Here is a 21,378-nt window from a genome sequence, read left to right on the forward strand (position 1 = left end):
CACTTGCCACAATAATTACTGTCATCCAAGGGATCATGCAGTAGTTTACAATTACTCTGAATAGGCAGACTAAAGCACAGCCTGTTGTTAATCTTAAAAATGCATTCCACTTATTAAAAAAAATAATAACCTTAGGGATAGTGTTAGACCGTTTGATATTTCAAATCAATTAATAATGTAACAGAATCAAAAACATGCTACAAGGTGATACATTATATAAGGCAAACTACACAGATACACTGCAATGCTAATGCAACTTCTACATTTTCTTGGTCTTGGTTATATGCAACGCTCAATTTTCATTGTGCTATGCAGAAAATGCTTCGGATCATACTTTGCTCTGCGGGAACTTCTGAGAAACACAGAACACATACATTTCATTTGTAATCCCTTTTCTTAAAACTTCTTTTATGAACTGCAGTAACAAAAGAGGCACTGCACACCAACATAGGCACTGCATCTTAGATTTGTTATAATACTTCGAATTCATACTTTGCTAATCACATAGATTTTTTTAAATCCTCCCTTTCTGAAGCAATTTGTGATAATTATATATAGCTAATTAAACTACGAATTCGTATATAACGAGGACAGTTTCGGTGAGAAGAGCCCTGTACAATCAATGTGCAGAGTTCCGATATGTACTGTGAAGGTTCGTGATGACTGTGTACTTTCATCTTACATTCCCACGTGAAGAGTGACGGACACACACTGCAGTTTTGTGCTTTTAACAAAAACAAATGATACTACGGAATGGTTTCCACAGCTATGACAAAGTCCAATTCTTTATTTATTCTCATAGTCAGAGAAACATACTCATCCAACAGAGAAAACAAATAAAAACACTTATTCCAGCTCCACAAGAAGATCGCCTTCCCCGACAGTGTCCCCTGACTTACAGTGCACACTTTTGACCTGCGTGATCAGAAAAAGAAATGACATTTTCAATAACAGATTCCGATTATGGCTGTATGGAAATGAAAGTAACGGGTGTAATCGTTGTGAAAAGGGATAATCTATTAATCATAAAACTACAGCGATAAACTATTATCTGCGTGTGGAGATGATAGAGCGGTTGGTTCTCACCTTGCCTGTTTTGGAAGCAGTCATACTATTCTGCATCTTCATGGCTTCTATGACACAGATCTCCTGGCCCTCAGCCACCTAGAGAAACAGCAGAAATAAAAGCAAAAGATTGCGATGAAAGATCGATAACACTTTGGCCAAAGGATGACAGCAGAACCAAGATTATTTAGAGAGTCAGTATGATCTGGAAGGCAGAAATCTGTGCGCACTCAGAGGTGAGTTTGCTTTGACGTTGTTTTGAACTTTGGGAGCAGATACAGTTATCTGCGCTACACTTTACCAGCCATATAATTCCCGCTTCAAATTGTTGACAAAACTCACAAAAAAGGACAACTGATTTATGTGGTCTGGTCAGGAAGGAGATGTAAACACCATTCAAGCGACACCTGAGTAACTTACTACTGCATTACTGTCCACTTTCCAGAGTCCCCGGACAAATAATCCACTTCACAGGATGCCACAGTGTCAATTTAAAGAAAGCAGAAGCAAAAGTCTTTTTCACAAAAATAATGAGGTCTGAGAAACCTCCCCCAACCCCTGTGTATTTCACAGACTGTTTTTGTCATTTTAAGGGGGAATCTTTCCTTGTGCTTCCATATATAGTCGCGGCCAAAAGTTTTGAGAATGTGAAAGCCAATGCTTGTGACAAAGTTTGCTGCTTCAATGTTTGTAAATCTTTTTGTCAGATGTTTCTATGATATACTAAAGTACAATTGCAAGCATTTCATAAGTGTCATAGGCTTTTATTGACAAATACGTTAAGTTTATACAAAGAGTCAACATTTCCAGTATTGGCCCTTCTTCTTCAAGACCTCTGCAATTCACCCTGACATGCTGTCAATCAACTTCTGGGCAAAACCCTGACTGATGGCAGCCCATTCTTGCATAATCGATGCTTGGAGTTTGTCAGAATTTGTGGGCTTTTGTTTGTCCACCCGCCTTTTGAGGATTGACCACAAGTTCTCAATGGGATTACGGTCTGGGGAGTTTCCTGGCCATGGACCCAAAATGTCGATGTTTTATTCCCCGAGCCACTTAGTTATCACTTCTGCCTTATGGCACGATGCTCCATTACGCTAGAAAAGTTTGTCACCATTGTTTGTCACCAAACTGTTCTTGGATGGTTGGGAGAAGTTGCTCTTGGAGGATGTTTTGGTATCATTCTTTATGTGTTCTTAGATAAAATTGTGAGTGAGCCCACTCCCTTGGCTGAGAAGTAACCGCACACATGAATGGTCTCAGGATGCTTTACTGTTGGCATGACACAGGACTGATGGTAGCGCTCACCTTTTCTTCTCCGGACTATCTATTTTCCGGATGCCCCAACCAATCAGAAAGGGGATTCATCAGAGAAAATGACTTTACCCCAGTCCTCAGCAGTGCAATCCCTGTACCTTTTGCAGAATATCAGTCTGTCCCTGATGTTTTCCTTGCAGAGAAGTGGCTTCTTTGCTGCCCTTCTTGACACCAGGCCATCCTCCAAAAGCCTTCGCCTCACTGTGCTTGCAGATGCACTGACACCTGCCCGCTGCCCTTCCTGAGCAAGCTCTGCTCTGGTGGTGCCCCGATCCCACAGCTGATTCAACTTTAAGGGACGGTCTAGGCGCTTTATGGACTTTCTTGGGTACACTGAAGCCTTGAACCTCTCTTGTTGAAGTGCCTGATGATCAATGAATAGTTGATTTAGGAGATGGTTCCGATGAATGGTTGATTTATGTACAATCTTACTAGCAGCAGTTTCCTTGCCTATGAAGCCCTTTTCGTGCAAAGCAGTGATGACTGCATGTGTTTCCTTGCAGGTAACCATGGCTAACAGGGGAAGAACAATGATTTCAAGCACCATCCTCCTTTTAAAGCATTCAGTCTAGTATTCTAACTCAATCAGCATGACAGAGTGATCTCCAGCCTTGTCCTCGTCGACACTCTCACCTGTGTTAATGAGAGAATCACTGAAATGATGTCAGCAGGTCCTTTTGTGACAGGGCTGAAATGCAGTGGAAATGGGTTTTTTGGGAATAAGTTCATTTTCATGGCATAGAAGGACTGATCACTCTTCATAACATTGTGCCGTATATGGAAATTTCCACAATAAAAACTGAGGCAGCAGACTTTGAAAATTAATATTTGTGTCATTCTCAAAACTTTTGGCCACGGCTGTACTCCTCTGGGACTGGGTGAAAGGTTACATTCAAAATTAATAAGCGGGCTGTAATTAGGGATAGCTTTATTTACTTCCATGCACATATTTTGAAGAGCTCATGGCTGCCGAACATTCTAGAACCATTTCCAAACGACCACTGTCCATGATTCACTGCCCATGATGCACTGCCCATGATTCACTGCACATGATTCACTGCACATGATGGGAAATGAAAGCAATAGGAAACCAGCTGCTTATCTTGGTCCACAGAATTTCTATAAAGGCATTAAGCAATTAAGGCAGATTATGCAAGATTTGGGAAATTATCAGCATCAAGATTTTTGAAAAACAAAATAGAAAAAATCTTGACATGGGGATAGTTGTTGATTATATTTTCAAAGGTTTCCTATAGAGTCACAATTACCAATTATATTGACACTAATCATTTTTGTTGTTTCACTAACACAAACGCATATTATACAGATAAATAGCTCACTGAAGAACTTGCCCAACTGCAAAAAGCATTCAGCGAAATAAGAGAAAATGCTAAACCTTTTATTTAAAAAGCAATAATAAAGGAGTGAAAAGGGGAGCATTTTACCAGGGATTTTCAGCAGCTGTTTTGCAAAACAAAATCGAAATAGCTGCATCTTATTGAAAATATGGTGCACTGAGACGGAAATTTATTAAGCGGCACCAGTTAATGTGTGCATTATTCATTTCTGGTGAGCATGAAGAATGATTTAAAGAGGTCTGAAATTGCAGATGCAAAGGCTGACTGCACAGTGCCCGACTTGTTCATTTCATCCTTTAGAGAGGCACAGGAGTGTGATCTCCGTCACTGGACAGGGTTTACAGTAACAGCTGTGCTCTTCTCACAAGGGGGTGAGCAGTGAGCTGAGCTGTGGTCTGTATGGAACAGATGGAAAAATACATCAGTGCGACCCCCCCTTACCCTCCCGACACACACACACACACACACACACACACACAGTTATTAAAAATGTGACATATTCCACATTGGGATAAAGTAGCCCCTGAATGGACTTCAGTTGTTTAGTCAAAACAACATTGTTCCAGGGGCACAGGCTTGCTTTTGGTGCCATATCTGGCCAGAAAGGCGAAGCCTGACGGAGACCCCGCCGACGGACTTTTCTTCCTCTTTGTTTTGAGGCTTTTTAAACCCTCTTCCGCCCAGCGCACTGCGCAGGCTGCAGTGGAAATGGTGCCAGTGGCATATGGCCTTCCACTGCGCTAAACATTCATACAACAGACAGGTTCATCAGTCATTGCAGAGGCCAGATGAGGGCAAAATATGAGGCCCTGATGGATGGTATTTAGTACTAACCTGCTGGTAGCGCATTACCAGTGAAATGCAGGTTCCCTGGGCCACGGGAACTGCAGAGCGTGAAATGCGCCACTCAGAAGCGCACATCATGTACGCCAGGTTATAGCAAATAATAAATAAGCTATTTAAACCCTCTGCGAGGAACCCAGGGTCAGGCCTGCACAGGCCAATTAATGCACAGCATCTGCTGTGCACGGGCAGCACATGAAGAACTTCCGAACGATTCAGACAATTAAAGGAAAACTGTTTCCTGCCTGTTCAAAATGTCTTATTGCTAGAGTGGGCACCAAATCGCTCTGCAGATTTGAGCAAATTAAGCCATTCTTTGGGGAATCTTTATTTTTATGGTGAATGCCTTCCTTTGTTCTTCCTTTGGCCGAGTGTTTTTCTGCCAAATTTAACAGACGGCTCAGAGGCTAACTGGGGTCCACCCCAATATCACCTTCTGCTGCTGAGCAACTACCCAAGACAGACAACCACTCTGAACCCTGCTGTCTGTCCCACAATGTGAAAATCCTTTAATTAGGCTCTATTATGCTGCATTCTCCTTTCAAGTTGTTAGATCATATGTACAAAAATATATACCTTAAAAATCCAGTTAAATTCATTTTCCATTACTCTCTTTCACCAGACAGCAAATGATATAACCAATTCTTGTACAAATATTGCATTTACATTTTAAGGCAATATGAAGGGGTATTAATAGGTGTAGTACAGCCATTTTACATGGTTGGCATGAATGCAAATCTGTCCCTGCATTTCGGAGTTTCACATATGATAAATATTATATCATTTAACACCGTTACATTAAATTATCGCTACCATAAATATGAAAGCCTTTAAATGCAGTCCTTGATATTACCTATAGGGGCAGTGCTGGCTGCAAAACACCCTGAAAGAGACTGGAAAGAGAGAATGATTGCTTTCAATGTTGTTTCAGTAATGTCTGGAAACAGACAATCAGCAACACGATAAAAATAAGAAATAAAAAACTGAAAAACTAAATGAAATCATAGTTAGACAACTAACAATATTCCTATTAACTTAATCAGTCTGTTAGTTCAGAATAAAAAATATCATCCAAAATAATAAAAAAACTTTCAAATTTAAAATCAAATATTTGGCTTGTTTGAGAAACATAGAATTACTCAATGTCTCTTTTAATTCACTAAATGAATTCCAAGCTTTGCCTGGAATATGTTCTCATACACAAAAACCAAATGTTTTACACTTTTAATTAGTTTTTCATTAGTATAACAGAAATATAGAGATTTACTAAAAAGATGTTTGAGTGCCAAAATGTTTGGTTTTTATATATATAAAATTGAAAAAATGATTAATTTTAGAAACAAAATTAGAATGCTAATAAAAAAATATAAAAATTTTTATGATGTAAACCATATAAAGAATTTATGATTGTTTGTTTACATAAGAACGGTAGTGATAATTTTGAAGCTTGTTGGATAAACTACGGGCCTCTGTGATGGCAGTTTGCGTTATCTCACAGTTCATTTGGTAATCTCACCAGTAATAAGTCATAATTAGGGGACACTGGAAAACCACAACAGATTTTTTCCCCATTTAATTGCCAAGCATTGTTAGCCAAGCGCTTAACAGTCTCGGATTTGTGCCTGTTCCACGTGGCAGAATCCATACATTGTAAAGGGGATTTGCTAATGCTCTCCACTCAGCAATGGGTTCTGGCCGGGGCCGCGGGGCCAAGGGGCCGCGGGGCCAAGGGACGATGTGTCCGCGGCCCTTTGTTTTGCCGACTCTCCATTGTTATGTTTTCTATGCAAGGCGTTCAGTCATCACCATGTACATTTCGGCAATGAATCCAAAATACATTCATTTGCATCTTGGTTTCGATAATCTGACTCTGGTTCATGCAGATGACCGACTGGAACAGCCACAACATTCACATCGTCAATGGGGGTCGACAACCTTCCTAAATGCTGCCACAATACCCCTGTCAGTAGCCTGTCATTTGTTTGCTAAAGATTCTCACCGAACAGTTCAGCCTTTTATGCATTATTGCATTACAATATCAGGCAGTACTTCCAGTGTTTCCCCCAGTTAAAAGAATAAAGCTCTTAATTACAATATGCAAGGGATGAAATAACTTCACAACAATTGCAGTTCTTTCCTTAATCTCACTGTCTGATAAGTATGTCAGCTTTGATGGCATTTTTCCCCCGTAAAGCAAATCATATTTAAAAAAATAAATGTACTCCCCACTCATACTGCAGCTACGTTAATTCATTAAATCTTATTTCTACTTCTGATATTTCTGAAATACCAGCATTTGTTAATTTTGCTTTTGAATCACGCACACTGGCTTCCAGAACACAAAAAAGGGGTACATCCACATTTTCCACTGAGAATCAGGAGGGTTTTGCAATTCCAGCTACTGACATGTATCTAAATTTTTAAACCATTGAAGAATCAATTTGGGGGGAAAAAATGTTTAGCAACATGCAGGTCATCCAACTCATTAAATTAATTTTAAAAAAATGTCAAAGTAACAACAAAAAAAAACCTATGTGTATAATCTGCTGAAAGGCAATTTCTAAGATCTAGACTAAAAACAGGGAACTTTGATAAACAGGCACGACGAATCTTAGATCTCATATTTAACCCGGCGACAAAACTCCACCGGATCTATTTGAATTCATGAGGGTTGTGTAGAGGAGGAAGGATTTAACTTCAGTCCCTTTCAAGGTGGTAAATGTGTTTTTGTAATTACTGTATAACCACACATTTAACACTGACAAGTCTAGGTCAGCAGAGCAGAGCTTAGCTGTTCAGATGTTCAGCCAGTCTAAAGTACACAGTGCAAACAGCTGCAGAGCAAGAAGAGGAGACCGAGCAGAGGGAAACATTCGGAACAAGAGAGTTACTGAAGAATAAGACAGACTTCAGCCCACAAAACCTGGGATTTTTCAGCGCATCACATTTTCTGTACAGACTTGCATTACACCATGGTCCTGGTACATAGCAGGCCTTAGAAGAAGCCACACACCTTTCCACAAAGCTTATTTACTCTGCTACAGTAGATAAATCCACTTTCCTCCATAGTAGTGAAGCAAAATACCAGTAAACAGGTCAAGCAAGTATTTTATTTAACACCAACGCCTGTTTAAATTTTACTAAAATCAGAATAACAACATTTTCTCCCTTAAAAGAACACATTCATCTCTGTATTATATATGTAACATTGTATCCTTTGTATCACACATACACGAGCCACAACACCATGCGAAAGACTATCAATGAAAATAATGTTTAAGTTATCTTTATGGTGGTATCAAGTTATGATTTTAGGTCTTTTAAAGGCTGTTAGCTTTGAGAGTCACTCCGAAAGCTGCAGTTAACAATCGATATACCTGTGCATCTGCTGCCGCACCCACTAGCATACCGTGTTTAATTTGTTTAGCTAATTAAGTTAATTAAGTGAGCTACTGGTGAAATTTAAGGAATACATAGAATGGCTGGCGTGCCTCTGAGGCGATGTGGTTGTTCGAACCATTTAACCGGACTGCAGCAACTTTTTGGAGAACAGAAGAAACTATTGTTACTATTTATTTGTATATAATGTTAAATAGTGTTCTTTGAGCAAATATGCACTACAATAACTTTTAAGTACTGTGAGTATAGACAGTATCAGTCTATAAAACCATATATATATATATATATATATATATATATATATATATATATCATTCTGTAACAAACATCTGCTTCATGCCAAGATTTTAAGCTTTAAATTGAAGCAAAAGGAAGAGGAAAAAAAGTGTGACTGCTGATTTTTTTCCTTTCATTGTCCAGTTGCACTATTACGTATTCTTTACACTTTACAAATTGCCACTGCTCTGTGAACATGCACAAATTGCTGATAATTTCCTTTAATGGCACGTGAAAGACCATCCCTGTCTTTAAACATTCATTTAAGCCTCAAGTTTTACTCAATGAAAAGCAGAATTCAGGTACATTTAAGTGAAGTTGACACAGCCTTTTAAAGAGTGCACTGTTCCTTCATGACAACTCAGCCATGAAATTACAATGGCCCTCCTTCAACATCAAGCCCATTAGAACTGCAACAAGCCATTATTCAAAGGCTCATTGCAGTTTTTTGTACTTTTGCTGCCGCTTGAGCAATTTGAAGGTGCCTGTTAGGGTGACCAGCTGAAGACTGTTTTGTAGAAACTAAGAAATCTGGAAATAAACTAATACAATTCTGGTAAAAGCACTTCATTAAAAATGGGTACTGGTCAAGTCCTAAGGATTAATGGTTATTAAGACTGCATTTCTGATTTACTGTGGGGGGGATGGGGTTGACCTTAAATCAAACAAATTGGTAAAATGTTCAACTAAAAATATACACATGTACAATATATTTAAAAACAATAGACAACAAGAAAAGACAATATTGTAATTAAACTTCAATAATATGGTTTTCATTAATTATACTACCTGAAAAATAACCACACACGAGATCACAACACATTAGTCAAGGAAATTTTTGATTTCTACGAAGGTTAAAATCTATACATCAAGAGGAGCACATTGTTGTTTGCTCATTGTATCACAGCAAAAGGTACCGCTGTGTGCCCACTGCATAGCAGCGAACCGCTAGCATGCTGAACCAGGCAATGAGGAGTGGATTGCCCACAGCACTGCTTTCCCGTGGGTGCCACTGAGCGGTGGCGAGCTCATCGCTCTCCCGACCCTGCAGTGAGCATGCGGGGGCCCCTGGGCACCAATCCTTACCGTATCGCCGGGCCTGACGGACACTGCCACCACGGAGCCAGGCATGGGCGAGCGGAGAATGCTGCTGGTGTCTTCTGGCACCTTCTCGGGCATGTGTTTGCTCAGGACAGCTGCCAGCTTACTCAGCACCCGCACCTTATACTAGGTGGCATGCAGGGGGAAGGAGAACACACAGAGGTTAGGCCATAATGCATGTCTTTCAGTGACCAACACCAGGACATAACTACAGAGCACAACAATGCCACACAAATACACACCTGTGTAAGCATGTGTTCCGGTGAATGGAAAATAATAGCATGTAAAGCAGCGATGAGGGGGTTAAAAAAAAAAAAACGAAAAAAAGAACATAGAGGGGAACGAAGTTTAGCGTTTAAAACGTACTTTCCAATTTTTCCCTCTCCTGAACAGTCACTTTGGGAATTCTTCTGAATTTTATTTAAACGTTCCATTTGCAAAACATGTTTGAAACTGCGAATGCAACTCTGAGACAGTGGAGCAACTTATGTCCACATATTAATATTTGATTAAATGTATGTGTCTTGCAAACATCTAAGAAACAGGCACTTTACACAAAAACTCCTCTACGTAAGACATTCCCGACAGCTTCACGATTCATTCATCAATCCGTAATGAGAACACCTACTGATGTTTTGCATATAATCCAGTAGATGGCAATATATATCTGGTTTTGTGGCAGTATTTATTTATTTATCTTTTTCTTTTAATTATCCGTTTGGCTAAGCAACAACTTTGGAAGGAGAAGAGCAGGTAAATATTGTGAATAATTCAGACAGGGCCTCGAACTATTTGTGGGAATGATCAAAGGAAAAAAAAAAACAACCTTTTTTTCTAAGCCTTTAACTTGGAGTGGGGGGAACAGGGATGCTGCAGGATACAAATCCTACCTGGAGAGTCTCCTTCATTAGCACTATTACATAAGCAGGTGAGAGAGCATTAAGCCTACTTAAAGCGTTAGCAATGCCACAAAACTACCTCCCGTAACAGTGTTACATGCACAAATAAAGAGCTATAATGCATGCAGCCCCTATTTGGCAAAAGCTTCAGAAAGGATTTTACAGGGAGACTGCCGAAACACTGTGAGCCCCATCGCAGCACTGACTGTCACATCAAAAAGACTCCGGTAAGACTTCTCCATTGCCGCGGTAAACAATTTAATATTTGATGCACACGGATTCCTCTGCCGGTTTGTGCTGTGCGTGTGGCATTTGGAGAGGACGTAATTTGCAATCAGAGCATGGGAAGGCCCTGAGAATTCAATCATGAAGTCAGATAAGGAGGCAGATAAAAGGCACTTGCTCATATAAAAATATTCTAAATTAAGGCCAGGAGAGGGAGGGCCGGCATAAAATAGCCCCATCGATGCGACAAACAAGCTATTTGCAAAGAAATTCACCAAAGATAATTACAGAGCGAGAGCGAGTGCATTATCAACCCCGGAAACCGAAACGTGTGCAATTAGACACATTCGGCCATTTCTCATGTCACGTGTCGATGCCTGTAATGTATCTCATATACAAATAAAGAAAAATGGTGTAATGGACAGGCTATTCACTCTTCTCAAGTGACGACACTCACCTACGTTACACTGTGTAGCGAAGATGCTCACCACCATTACGCCGTGTAGCGAAGACGCTCACCGTCGTTACACCGTGTAGCGAAGACGCTCACCGTCGTTACACCGTGTAGCGAAGACGCTCACCGTCGTTACACCGTGTAGCGAAGACGCTCACCGTCGTTACACCGTGTAGCGAAGACGGTTACCGATGTTACGCTGTGTAGCGGAGACATTCACCTATGTTACACTGTGTAGCGAAGATCCTCACCTACGTTACGCCATGTAACGAAGGCGCTCACCTACTTAAAGCTATGTAGTAAGGACTCTAAAATGGCAGGAGCCTCGTGCCAAAAGAATTTGGATCAGACGGGGGCATGAAGGTGCCAGAGGAGGTAAAACCAGACAATCATTAACGCAGCAAATAGAACAGGCGCTTACGATCATAACGACTGGAATATGCCCCTATGGGGCACAGTAAAATTAGACCATAGCGTTACACCAGTCGGCCCTGCAGGATCCCCACTACACAGAGGCTCTTCAGATTAGCAAACATTATTTGACATGGCCCAATATGCACAGTGTACTGACAGAAAGATAGCCTTGATTAGAATATGTTAGAAGCCAGTATACACTGATCAGGGAACCTCCAAGAGCCAGTATAGGGGCCCGCTGTGTTAAAAGCCCGGTCTCCCATGGATACCTTACAAACCGCAGGGTCACATACAGCTCATTCAAAATGCAGAGGGATAAGAAATTCCAAATATCTAATTGGACTTCGATTCTCTTGCTAAGCAGAAGAGAAAAACTGATCAGGTCCTCACCAAACACACAAAGACAGAGGGGGACTGGGGAAGGTGAGAGAATTCTGTCATTGTTATAATTGTTATTTTTATTACTATTAGTCACTGGAAGTGTGACTAATATGGAAGTGTGTGACACACATTGTGTAAATAAAGGCTGACAGTCACAGTGCATGGAAAGATCTGAACACTGGGAGACCATGATTGATAAGCGCTCAAAATATTGCTGGTTAAGCGAGGTCTGAACTCCACCTCTTAGAACTTCTAGAGAAAATATTTTCATAGCTGAAAATACAGTAAAATTGGAACATATAATCTAAGCACTACACAACTGAAACCTAACGAAAGTATATCTTTCTCATCTTAAAACTATTAAATAAATACTGAGATACGAGTGGTGGGGTAGGGAAAACCTGGGTTGTGTGAAGGCCCACTAGTGCATATTTCAGTCGTTCACTGCCATAATACATCAAACAAGATGGGTATTTTCCCATCAAGCGCTTAACTGCCAAGCAAATACATCGCAAGCGCTATTTATTTGCCGTACTTGAGAAAATGCACGATAAAGAATATTATATCGCAGTATAATTTCGAGTTTCAATCTGCATGCTCCAAAGATTTAGACATGGACCCTCTTTGCTTCATTAACAGTGGGCATGTGACAGTGGCACAGTTTTGTGAATAAAAGGGGAACTACAGCAATCCAAAGAAAGCACATCCCAAAGCAATACTGACGTCTTGTTTGATGTCCTTGGTTGAATGTATCATCTGGTTACCATCATCTGGTACCTTTTGTTTTTTTTAACAGACTGCCTGATAAACAGCTCCGTCCCTAGGGGATGGGAATTGGGGAGATACTGAAGTCTATCTAACAGCTGGGCGGAAAGTTGAGGAGCGAAATGATGCAAACGAGACACCGAAAGCAACAGAAGGTATCAGCGTAAGCCATGTTTGTTTTTCCACCTTTCCTGGCGGAAAAAGGAACCCCTTGATCTACCTCCAAGCACACAGTTAGCTTTTGTTCAATGGCAGGAAAATAGATTTAAAAACATAAATTTAGTGAGCAAATGTGGTACGAGGATGGTCAGCCCCCTAACCCGAGAATCAACTTGGCTGGAGCAGAGCAACACAGGAAAGATGGACTAAGCGGCTGATTTTTTTTAGCCATCTGCATGAACACCTCACCACCAGTAAATTATCCATAAGGTAGAGAGGATATGGCGCAATATTTCAAAAGGTGGAGTTTAGTTCATTGGAGGTTAAGCAAAGACTAGCTTTTAACTTGCATTAAAAACACACAGTATTCGATACTTGGCAGACACTGTAATTGGCGAATGTAATTTTTCTCATACCTTTAGATGTTTCATTACAGCAATTTTAAGTGCCCGTTTCAAGGGAACAACGTACAGACCCCTCCCGAAATCTTGAAAATCGAATCTTGCAGTTAACCTGCAGCTAACATCCGCATTGAGAATTAAGCAGTGAAAACGATACAGTTAACGTTAAATTTCTCGATGGAAAACCCTTCGGAGGTGATAGAGCCAAGAAAGTTATATGCAGATTAGGGTTCCGGACTACAGGCCGCGTGAATGTTGTGGTCGATTTGTAAACAGCCAGATTAATTGCATGTTTTAACGTAAACACACAATTCCGTTAAGTGCGCACTAAAGCTCGGAGTTACTACCTAGTTAGCATCCCCATATATTTTGATGCACGCACAGCATAAACGCACATGTGCGCACGGTGCAGCGCTCAGTACATGTGCAGTGACTGGTGCAGCCTGTTAACATAATGCTTTGACAACTCCATCAGCTAAATCTCAAGGTAGCCGTCAATCAGGACGCATCATTTAATCCAACAGCACTCCAAGGACTTTTTCCCGAGCAGAGCACATGACAGCACACCTACAGCTCTATTTATGGATGCGCATTGTCGTGTTCGCAATGTGCTCATAATTAGAAAAAAAAAAGGGAAATGAGAAGCAAAAACGGGGAGGGAAAAAAGAAAAACAGCAACAAGTACCGATATTATGCAAACAGCACTTTATTTTCGACGCCGCCTGTTTGAAGTGTGATCTTGTTCCATGGTGACACCAGGCTAAATGACAAAAGCACTACTTCATTCATCCTCTTTGGAGAGACAGTGCTTCATTTGCAACTCACTATAATTAGATTAATGGTGTAGTGGCATACAAAGCGGGCCCACTCACATTAGATAGCATATAAATTAGGACAAACACTTATTTCAATTCCAGGCAGAGAAAGCAGAAGCTAGGGTATTTAGCATACTCTTTATGGTGGAATGAGATGTTAATTGTGTACCATTACCTCTAAACTGCTTGCTTGTTGTATTAATCACTGTGCTAATTGATGCAGAGATAGAAATGTAGCCACAGGCAAGAAAGCAACGGAATGAGCGCTGAAGATGACGGATAATGGATTATCGAATAAACCATATGGAGATGGCACGGCTTTGAAACCTTTCCTATATATGCTCGCAAACATTGCTGCTTGCGATAAGTATTGTGCCACCGCAGAAATATTAATTCCGAGTTTAAACTTAAGAGAAAGACACTTCAAACTAGCGCTGGAGCGTGAAGGCACCAACCAGATGCCACATGTGTGCTCGACACCTTGTTTTACACCAACACAAGGTGGGGGGGGGAGAATAAGGCGGGGTGGGGGTGGGACAAAGAGAAATTATGGAGACTTTTACGCTTCAATTGGATTTCCCCATGATTTTTCAGAATAATAAAGGGAAAGTTGGCCAAGGGGAGGATAAATGTCAAAGTACCTCTGGTTTGCTCCCCTTTCATTGTGGCACGTGTTGATGTGAAAGAGACAAAGAGAAAACGAAAGGCCAAAGTAGGGAGGAAAAGCAAATTTGGTGCCGAAGGTAGACAGAGCAGGGGGGGGGGGGGGGGGGTTAGACATTGGGACCATGGGAATGGTTTTCCTCTGCTTTGTAACACAGCCAGGCTAAAAATGTAAAAATAGCCATCTGCCACAGAACGATTAAAGATACCAACACTACCGAACGCTCCTGAGCAGCCTTCGCGGCTGATGACCGGTTCTTTTTCTTTTTTTTTTGTGGGAGACAACGGCTCTGACCAATCATCAGTAATCACGGTCGCTCCATCACCAAGTCCCCAGACCCAGTAGCGGTGCTGCTTCGACGTTTAAACATTCAGTTGTCTTCTGCTTCACTGCCCCTCTGTGAGAAAATACTACAAAAAGGCCATAATCCAAAGACAATAGCGGCCTGCTTTTGATAGGCTTTGATGACATATTGTGCGTCCGAGATGAAAAGGGGCTGGGATCCCACTAACCAAAGCCAAAGCTCCTATCCCTTAAAAAGTTTCACGTTTTTGTAATGCAGATTCCCTTGTCAGTATTCAGTTATTCAAAAAAAAAGTAATTTGAGGAGGCATATGCCAGAAATAGAAATATTTGCATACATTTAAACCCATTTGAAATGCTAATGGTCTGAAATTGCGCCATAAATGTGTTTTTCTAAGAACTGTACGCTGCTGTCCGTACGCTTTCTGATGCCAGGGTGAACAAGACCAATATTTAACATTAGCTCCACCTGGTATAACACCGCAATTACAAAAGCTATCTATTAACAATTTGCAGAAAGACTCCCACACCGCAATTATACATTTATAGCATTAGCTGAAAATTAAATACATTTGCACTTTTCCTGTTTTGCCTTTTCGGATCCGCAACTTTTCCAGGTAGTTAGATAGAAGCCGCATTCTCTAGCGATGAGGAGTTTCCCAGGCTCCCAAACGCCCAAACTGGTTAGCCCATGGTGCCAAATTTACTTTACGCAGGTGTTGAGAGCCTCGCGGACCTGCCTTTCAGATTTTTCTTTGTTCCCCTGCAATTGCTCGGAACTCACTGCTGTTGATGATAATAATAGTGTTGGGTATCCATTGATTTGCTGTGGTCTCTCATTGAGAGTTCACTCTAGAAGACATTCATCTGCTCGCTTTAATTAGCGGCTGCACAAGTCCACTCTTCACTCATATACTTGATTTTGTTACTCTGATACAGACGACCTCACAGTTCCGGGAGTCTTTGCCCCAGCATTTTGTTCGGTCGGACGCGGCGCCTCACCCATTTACCTATCTGACATGCATTCCTATTAAAACAGAGAGAAAAATAAGTAATAATAATAATAATAAAAGAAACAGACACTTTTGGCTGTAAATGACTAAATTCCTAAGGAGTACAATTTCCTTTGTGCCTTTGATTAATCCCTGGAGAGCTTCCATCAAAACCTTTGTTTACAAACTGTTGGGAAACACAGGGCATTGATGGAACACGACTCTCGAATTTTGTAAAAGTAACAGTGATTGCAAAAATAATTTTGGCAAAAAAAAAAAACGACACTACATAACACAACACAACACATGTGCATGCACGCACAGACACACACACACACACACACACACAGGCACACACATAAAACTCCCATCAGCATCAGCGGTGGGTTAGCTTTTCAAAATGTGCCCAACACAAAAGCTAGGCAGCTTAAGCAGCAACCCGCAAGTTGTTCCCAATCATTTCTCCTGATCCACAGGAGTCTAATTACTAAAGCACTGCTGCCCAGTTTCAATCAAGGAGAGCAAAATGACACAGTCTTTTGTTCCTCTCTCATATCACACATGATGCACTGTCATTCTTCTTACCACAAACCCCAGTGTGGTAAATCTCTGCTTGCCATCTGTCACAGAATGTGGGGGACTGGTCGGGACAGTCTGGACGGGACAGGAGCCATTATTCAGCTAGTCATGGTCTCTGCACATATTTCATGCCTCCTCCTGGAGTTCTTGTGGCAACTATTAGCAGCTTAAGAAGTTGAGAAAGCTTGATAATCGCTGAAGCTTTAGGGGCCCATATGACCGCTGCCACCCCCTAACCTCATTAGACAATAACAAAAAAACAAATCTACATATTGCCCACCATGAACAATGCATTGCTGACCAGTATGTCTATGCTTGTTTTTATTTTTTAAAAAACAAGACAAAAATGAGGGGGGGGGGGTCATTATTGGGAATTAGACAAAAATCAATAAAAATCAATGCTATTCTTCTCATTATTGTGCCTCAAACCTTAACCCATTGCACAGACAAGACAAGGACATAGACAATTACCACAAAAATAATAAATAAAAGAGCCAGATATGGACCAGAGAAGCCTGAACTTGAACCCTGAATGACGTTACAGTTTGCTACTTTCTGTACCTATCAGGCAACCAACTCCTAGAATCAAAGAATAGAAAATACTACCTAAGGTAGAGGAGTCCAAGTTTGATGCTAATCAGAGGTTGCCACACCAGCTGTGCGCCAGCAAGGCCTCCTGAAGGTACAAGCTGATGACCTGGATGGAGCCGCACAGATGTATAAAATCAATCCATCACTGAAGGGGGCCTGACAGTTGGAAGCAGGTCTAGTAAAATGACCCATGGATGGCTCTGTTCGGGTCTGTAAGGGGGATAAGTGTGCGTATGTGCTGGAGGGTTAGAGATGTGGGAGGAATCTTGGCTCAGGCAAAATAGTCTTTAAATCCGACCTTGGATGTCTAATATTGGAAATTGTTTAGTCATCATATGTAAAGCTAATCACACAAAGATGCAGTCCTCTGGCAAAGGCAAAAGTAATCACACAAAGACACAGTCATGTGGTAAAGGCAAAAATAATCAAACAAAGATAGTTACAGACCTATGGCAAAGGCAAAAGTAATCACCGACAGACACAGCCATGTGGTAAAGGCAATAATAATTACACAAAGATACAGTCCTATGGCAAAGGCAAAAGTAATCACCGACAGACACAGCCATATGGTAAAGGCAATAATAATTATACAAAGATACAGTCCTATGGCAAAGGCAAAAGTAATCACCGACAGACACAGTCATATGGTAAAGGCAATAATAATTACACAAAGATACATGCCTATAGCAAAGGGAACAGCATATAACCCAATGAAACCTTACAAAAGCTATTTTGTGTAACCAACTTTCACAGCACTGAATTACACTAATGTCAAGTTAATATTCTAACATTCTCAAACGCCAGGAGTAATTATTCCAGATTTTACAAGATAATAATTTTGAATAGATGGAAAACTAAGAAAAGAGTCTTAATTACTATTCTGTCACAACGGAAAACATGGGAAACTATTTGTTCAGTAGAAGAAAAAAATGTGTAAGTCAACTTGTTTTTTAATAGCAGTGCAGTTGTTGAGTATGCAACACCTCGAATCCCCAGCTCAAATGCCAGAACCTGTACAGACCCTATTGTTACTTCATTGTCCAAAAATGGAATTATTACCTTAAGCTAAAGAATGCAACAAACGTGAAATTAAGTTCATTCGTGACAGAAAATATGTAGAATGTCACAAGAGTATAATTTAATAATACTGTAGGCAAAGCATAATCTTGCTAGGTCCATGTGCAAAAACATGGCAAAAAACTCACAAAGTTACTAAGTAACAAAAACTGTAGTAATTAAAAACCATTATTATAAATAATAAAGTAAAATATTTAAACATCTGCCAAAAAATCGAAACTTTCCATGTTTAATTAAAATTTTAATGCACACTGACCAAAAAAAAAACAAAACGATGAAACTGACTTATGTTCATAGTCTGACAATATTCAGGGTTATTATATGGGCACAGTGACTTTTCACCCAGTAAAAATTTCTAGAACCATTCATTTGGGATTACATCATCTCCTTCTCCATGCAGTGTCTATATTTAGTGTGGGATACCCCACTGACAATCAAGAGAAGGGTAGGTGGAAGTCGCATCATAAAAATCACCTAAGGAAAACACAACAGGGTTCATAAATCAAAGTTTTGGGGGCAAAGGGGGTTTGGGAAGTGCACAGTTCCCACTTATTTTTAGGAAAGCAGGCATTTTCCTTCTGAACCCAGGTCATGGGTGGTCATGACCCTAAAAGAGCCATTGTGCAGTTGAAACCATGGTAACATCAGTGCCACAAATTATCTGGTAAAACAACCATAAAATTAGGCAGAAAAATAACTTTGCTCTCTACATTTATGAAAAGTTACCGACAAATTTTGCAGCACCACATTTGACCAAACAAGGACAGGTACAAAAACATAGAATGGTTTCTTGAAAAAGATATGCAAGTAGACTAAAATATTAACTGAAATATCCACCATCCAAAATACTATAAATGAATCTCCAGTGGGCTTATTACATCAAGCAGGGATCTGAGTAAATTGATTCGCTTCTACATTGTTACATAGAATTGAAATAGTCATATGGCAGAGTAACCGTATCTCCCAAGATATGTCTTAAAAATAAATAAAATAGTTATTTTGAATTGAACTGAATTTTGAAGTTCAGAGTGAGGCTGAGTGTCTTGGGCATCGGAAAAGCACAGTCACTGGTGATTCGGATACTTAAGGATGCTAAATGAGGCATCTTAAGCGTGAACTCTTCAGGATATGACATTAAAAGAGATTTGCATCTTTATGGGTTTTGGTAAGTAGTGGTTTTTTTGCTCTACACCAGAGGTGGCCAATCTTATCCGCAAAGGGCTGGTGTGTATGCAGGTTTCGCTGCAACTCCCTAATAATCTTACTATAGAGGACTGATTGGCTGAAGAGTCCTCACACCTGGGTTTGAACAGCTGACCTAAAGGTTATCCCAAAAACCTGCATACACACTGGCCCTTTGCAGTTAAGACTGGACACTCTTACGTGGCATAGTATCATCAAATTATGCAGAATGCCAAGAAATCTCAACAGTACCTCAATACACAAAAATCACACTAACTCAGGTATTTCTTGAAACCGAAGTAGGTAGTTGACAGGGAGAATGCAGCACATTGACAGGAAGCAATCGAGGAACTACACCGATTTGGCAGAACAGAAAATCACATACAGAAACTTCATGCTCCGAAAACAGAGAACCTCGCTCGCTGTTTCTCACTCTGTCCGTCCTACTGAATGTCCAGGCACCGGGTCAGGATTTGCTGTAAAGGGGCTAAGCCTTTGCTCAGTCTCCAGAAGAATAGAGGCCTGGGAAATATTCCAAGCTTCAAGGCCCGCGTCATTGGAGGGGGGTGTGGGGGGGGGGGGGGGGCGCGATGTGTCTACCGTCACGTGAGATAGCGTGTGACAGCAGAAACAGGAGCTTGGGCAGTGGCAGACGTGTCATAACAGTCCTCCCGACGATGCTGAACAAAGTCAGGAGGACAGGGGCACAAAACCGGGACTGCGGGGGGAGCAGGTACTGAGCTTCACTTTGCACATGGAAACATGACAACAACAGTCTCATTAGACGAGAAAGGGGGAACAAAACAAAGAGACCACTGGGGACTTAGACCAAGCGGGTCCTGAAGCAGAGGGTGATTTAAGGCCAACATGGTGTCAAAATACACAGCCACAAATCGGTTAATATACCCTACGGCTTGGGGTTTCTCGTAATCCCATAGTATTATCACCTTTCGTCATAATTAACACGTTCATTCAAAGTTCGGCTGGAATACGTGAAAGGCTATAATATTTAACCCCCCAAATAGTTATTGACGTTATTAAACGGAATTACGAAATTTTCGTTAGCGCGAGTATGCTAACAGTTATTGCATGTCATATTAGACAGTTGTCACCATGTTATAAACATCTTTTATAACTCCTGTTCTGGTTTTAGCTCCTAACATCCCATGTAGGCCATGTCAAATGTGCCCAGAAATAACACAAGCCTCCCCTACTGTCAGTGAGATTGCCCACCTAGGAGCTTGGCATATACCACAGCGCAGCGCACATAAGAACTGCTGGATCAGAGCGACAAAGAATATTTTAACGTAAAACTGGCCTGCACGTTTCCAAAACGCAAACCCTCATTGTCCACACTGCGTCAATTAGATTGACGGCAAATCATGGCTTATTACTTCATTCTTTTGCCCAAGTGAAACACACCCTCTGAGTCATCAATAACTTAAGTACAGTGCAGCTACTATGTCAGAGAGTCGCGAGACAGGGGCCCAAGGTGTTTGTCAGGGCTACGAAATTTTCCTCTGCAGTGACAGCAGATCTGCACAGATAAATGGAATTAATAACCCATAAGTTAAAAAAAACCAAAGAGCAGACAAAGTTTAAAGTAATAGCACTGTGACTGACAAGGGTGCAGGTGTACCCGTTTATTCTAGATGGTACCAGCCCGACAGGTGACCACAAACTACCTAACAAGCAAGTAATTACACCACAAAGGTAATTTACTGTATTAAGTGTGACTTTCCCCAGTCCATTGGTGAGACGGCACGCAATTACACATGGCGACCAAACAATAGAACAGTGTGCCATTCAGCGGGTGGGAGTGGCTGACTAGAGACAGACCTCCACAGATAAACATGCAGCAGTTTTAACAGGGAGACAAAGGATAGGCAAATAGAGGGCAGCCCCAGACGAACAAACGAAAAGTGCAGATACAATATTGTACACAGCCTGGATATACATGTTGCCGTCTGAACAAGTTTTGTTTATGAATTACCCTTCAATACCCTTCAAAGAACATTAAATCAAAGACTATTTATGTAAGAAAATGTGCGAATCTCCTTTGGGAGTTCGGGCAAATTGTGGAAAGCTATCAACCGGTGCTGAGAAAGCTGGCTCTAT

At 40.9% G+C, this 21,378-nt stretch overlaps 1 protein-coding gene across 3 annotated transcripts in view; it reads right to left on the reverse strand.

Annotated features, from left to right (window-relative positions):
• Nucleotides 1–754: 754 nt before the first annotated feature.
• Nucleotides 755–21,378, reverse strand: part of pcca (propionyl-CoA carboxylase subunit alpha) — a 113,303-nt gene continuing 92,679 nt past the window's right edge. Inside the window, exons 23-25 of one of the 3 annotated variants that reach the window (XM_049007108.1) lie at nt 9,345–9,485; nt 1,087–1,164; nt 755–915 (exon numbers count right to left, since the gene is read on the reverse strand). In XM_049007108.1, coding sequence (XP_048863065.1) covers nt 847–915; nt 1,087–1,164; nt 9,345–9,485 — 288 coding nt within the window. In that variant the 3' untranslated portion in view covers nt 755–846. Of the gene's footprint in view, nt 916–1,086; nt 1,165–3,293; nt 4,136–5,436; nt 5,477–9,344; nt 9,486–11,020; nt 11,137–21,378 lie in introns of those variants that run through there. The other 2 variants (XM_049007118.1, XM_049007128.1) reach the window with 2 other exon arrangements.

This window comes from Brienomyrus brachyistius, chromosome 1 (assembly GCF_023856365.1).
Source record: "Brienomyrus brachyistius isolate T26 chromosome 1, BBRACH_0.4, whole genome shotgun sequence".
Classification (NCBI taxonomy): domain Eukaryota; kingdom Metazoa; phylum Chordata; class Actinopteri; order Osteoglossiformes; family Mormyridae; genus Brienomyrus; species Brienomyrus brachyistius.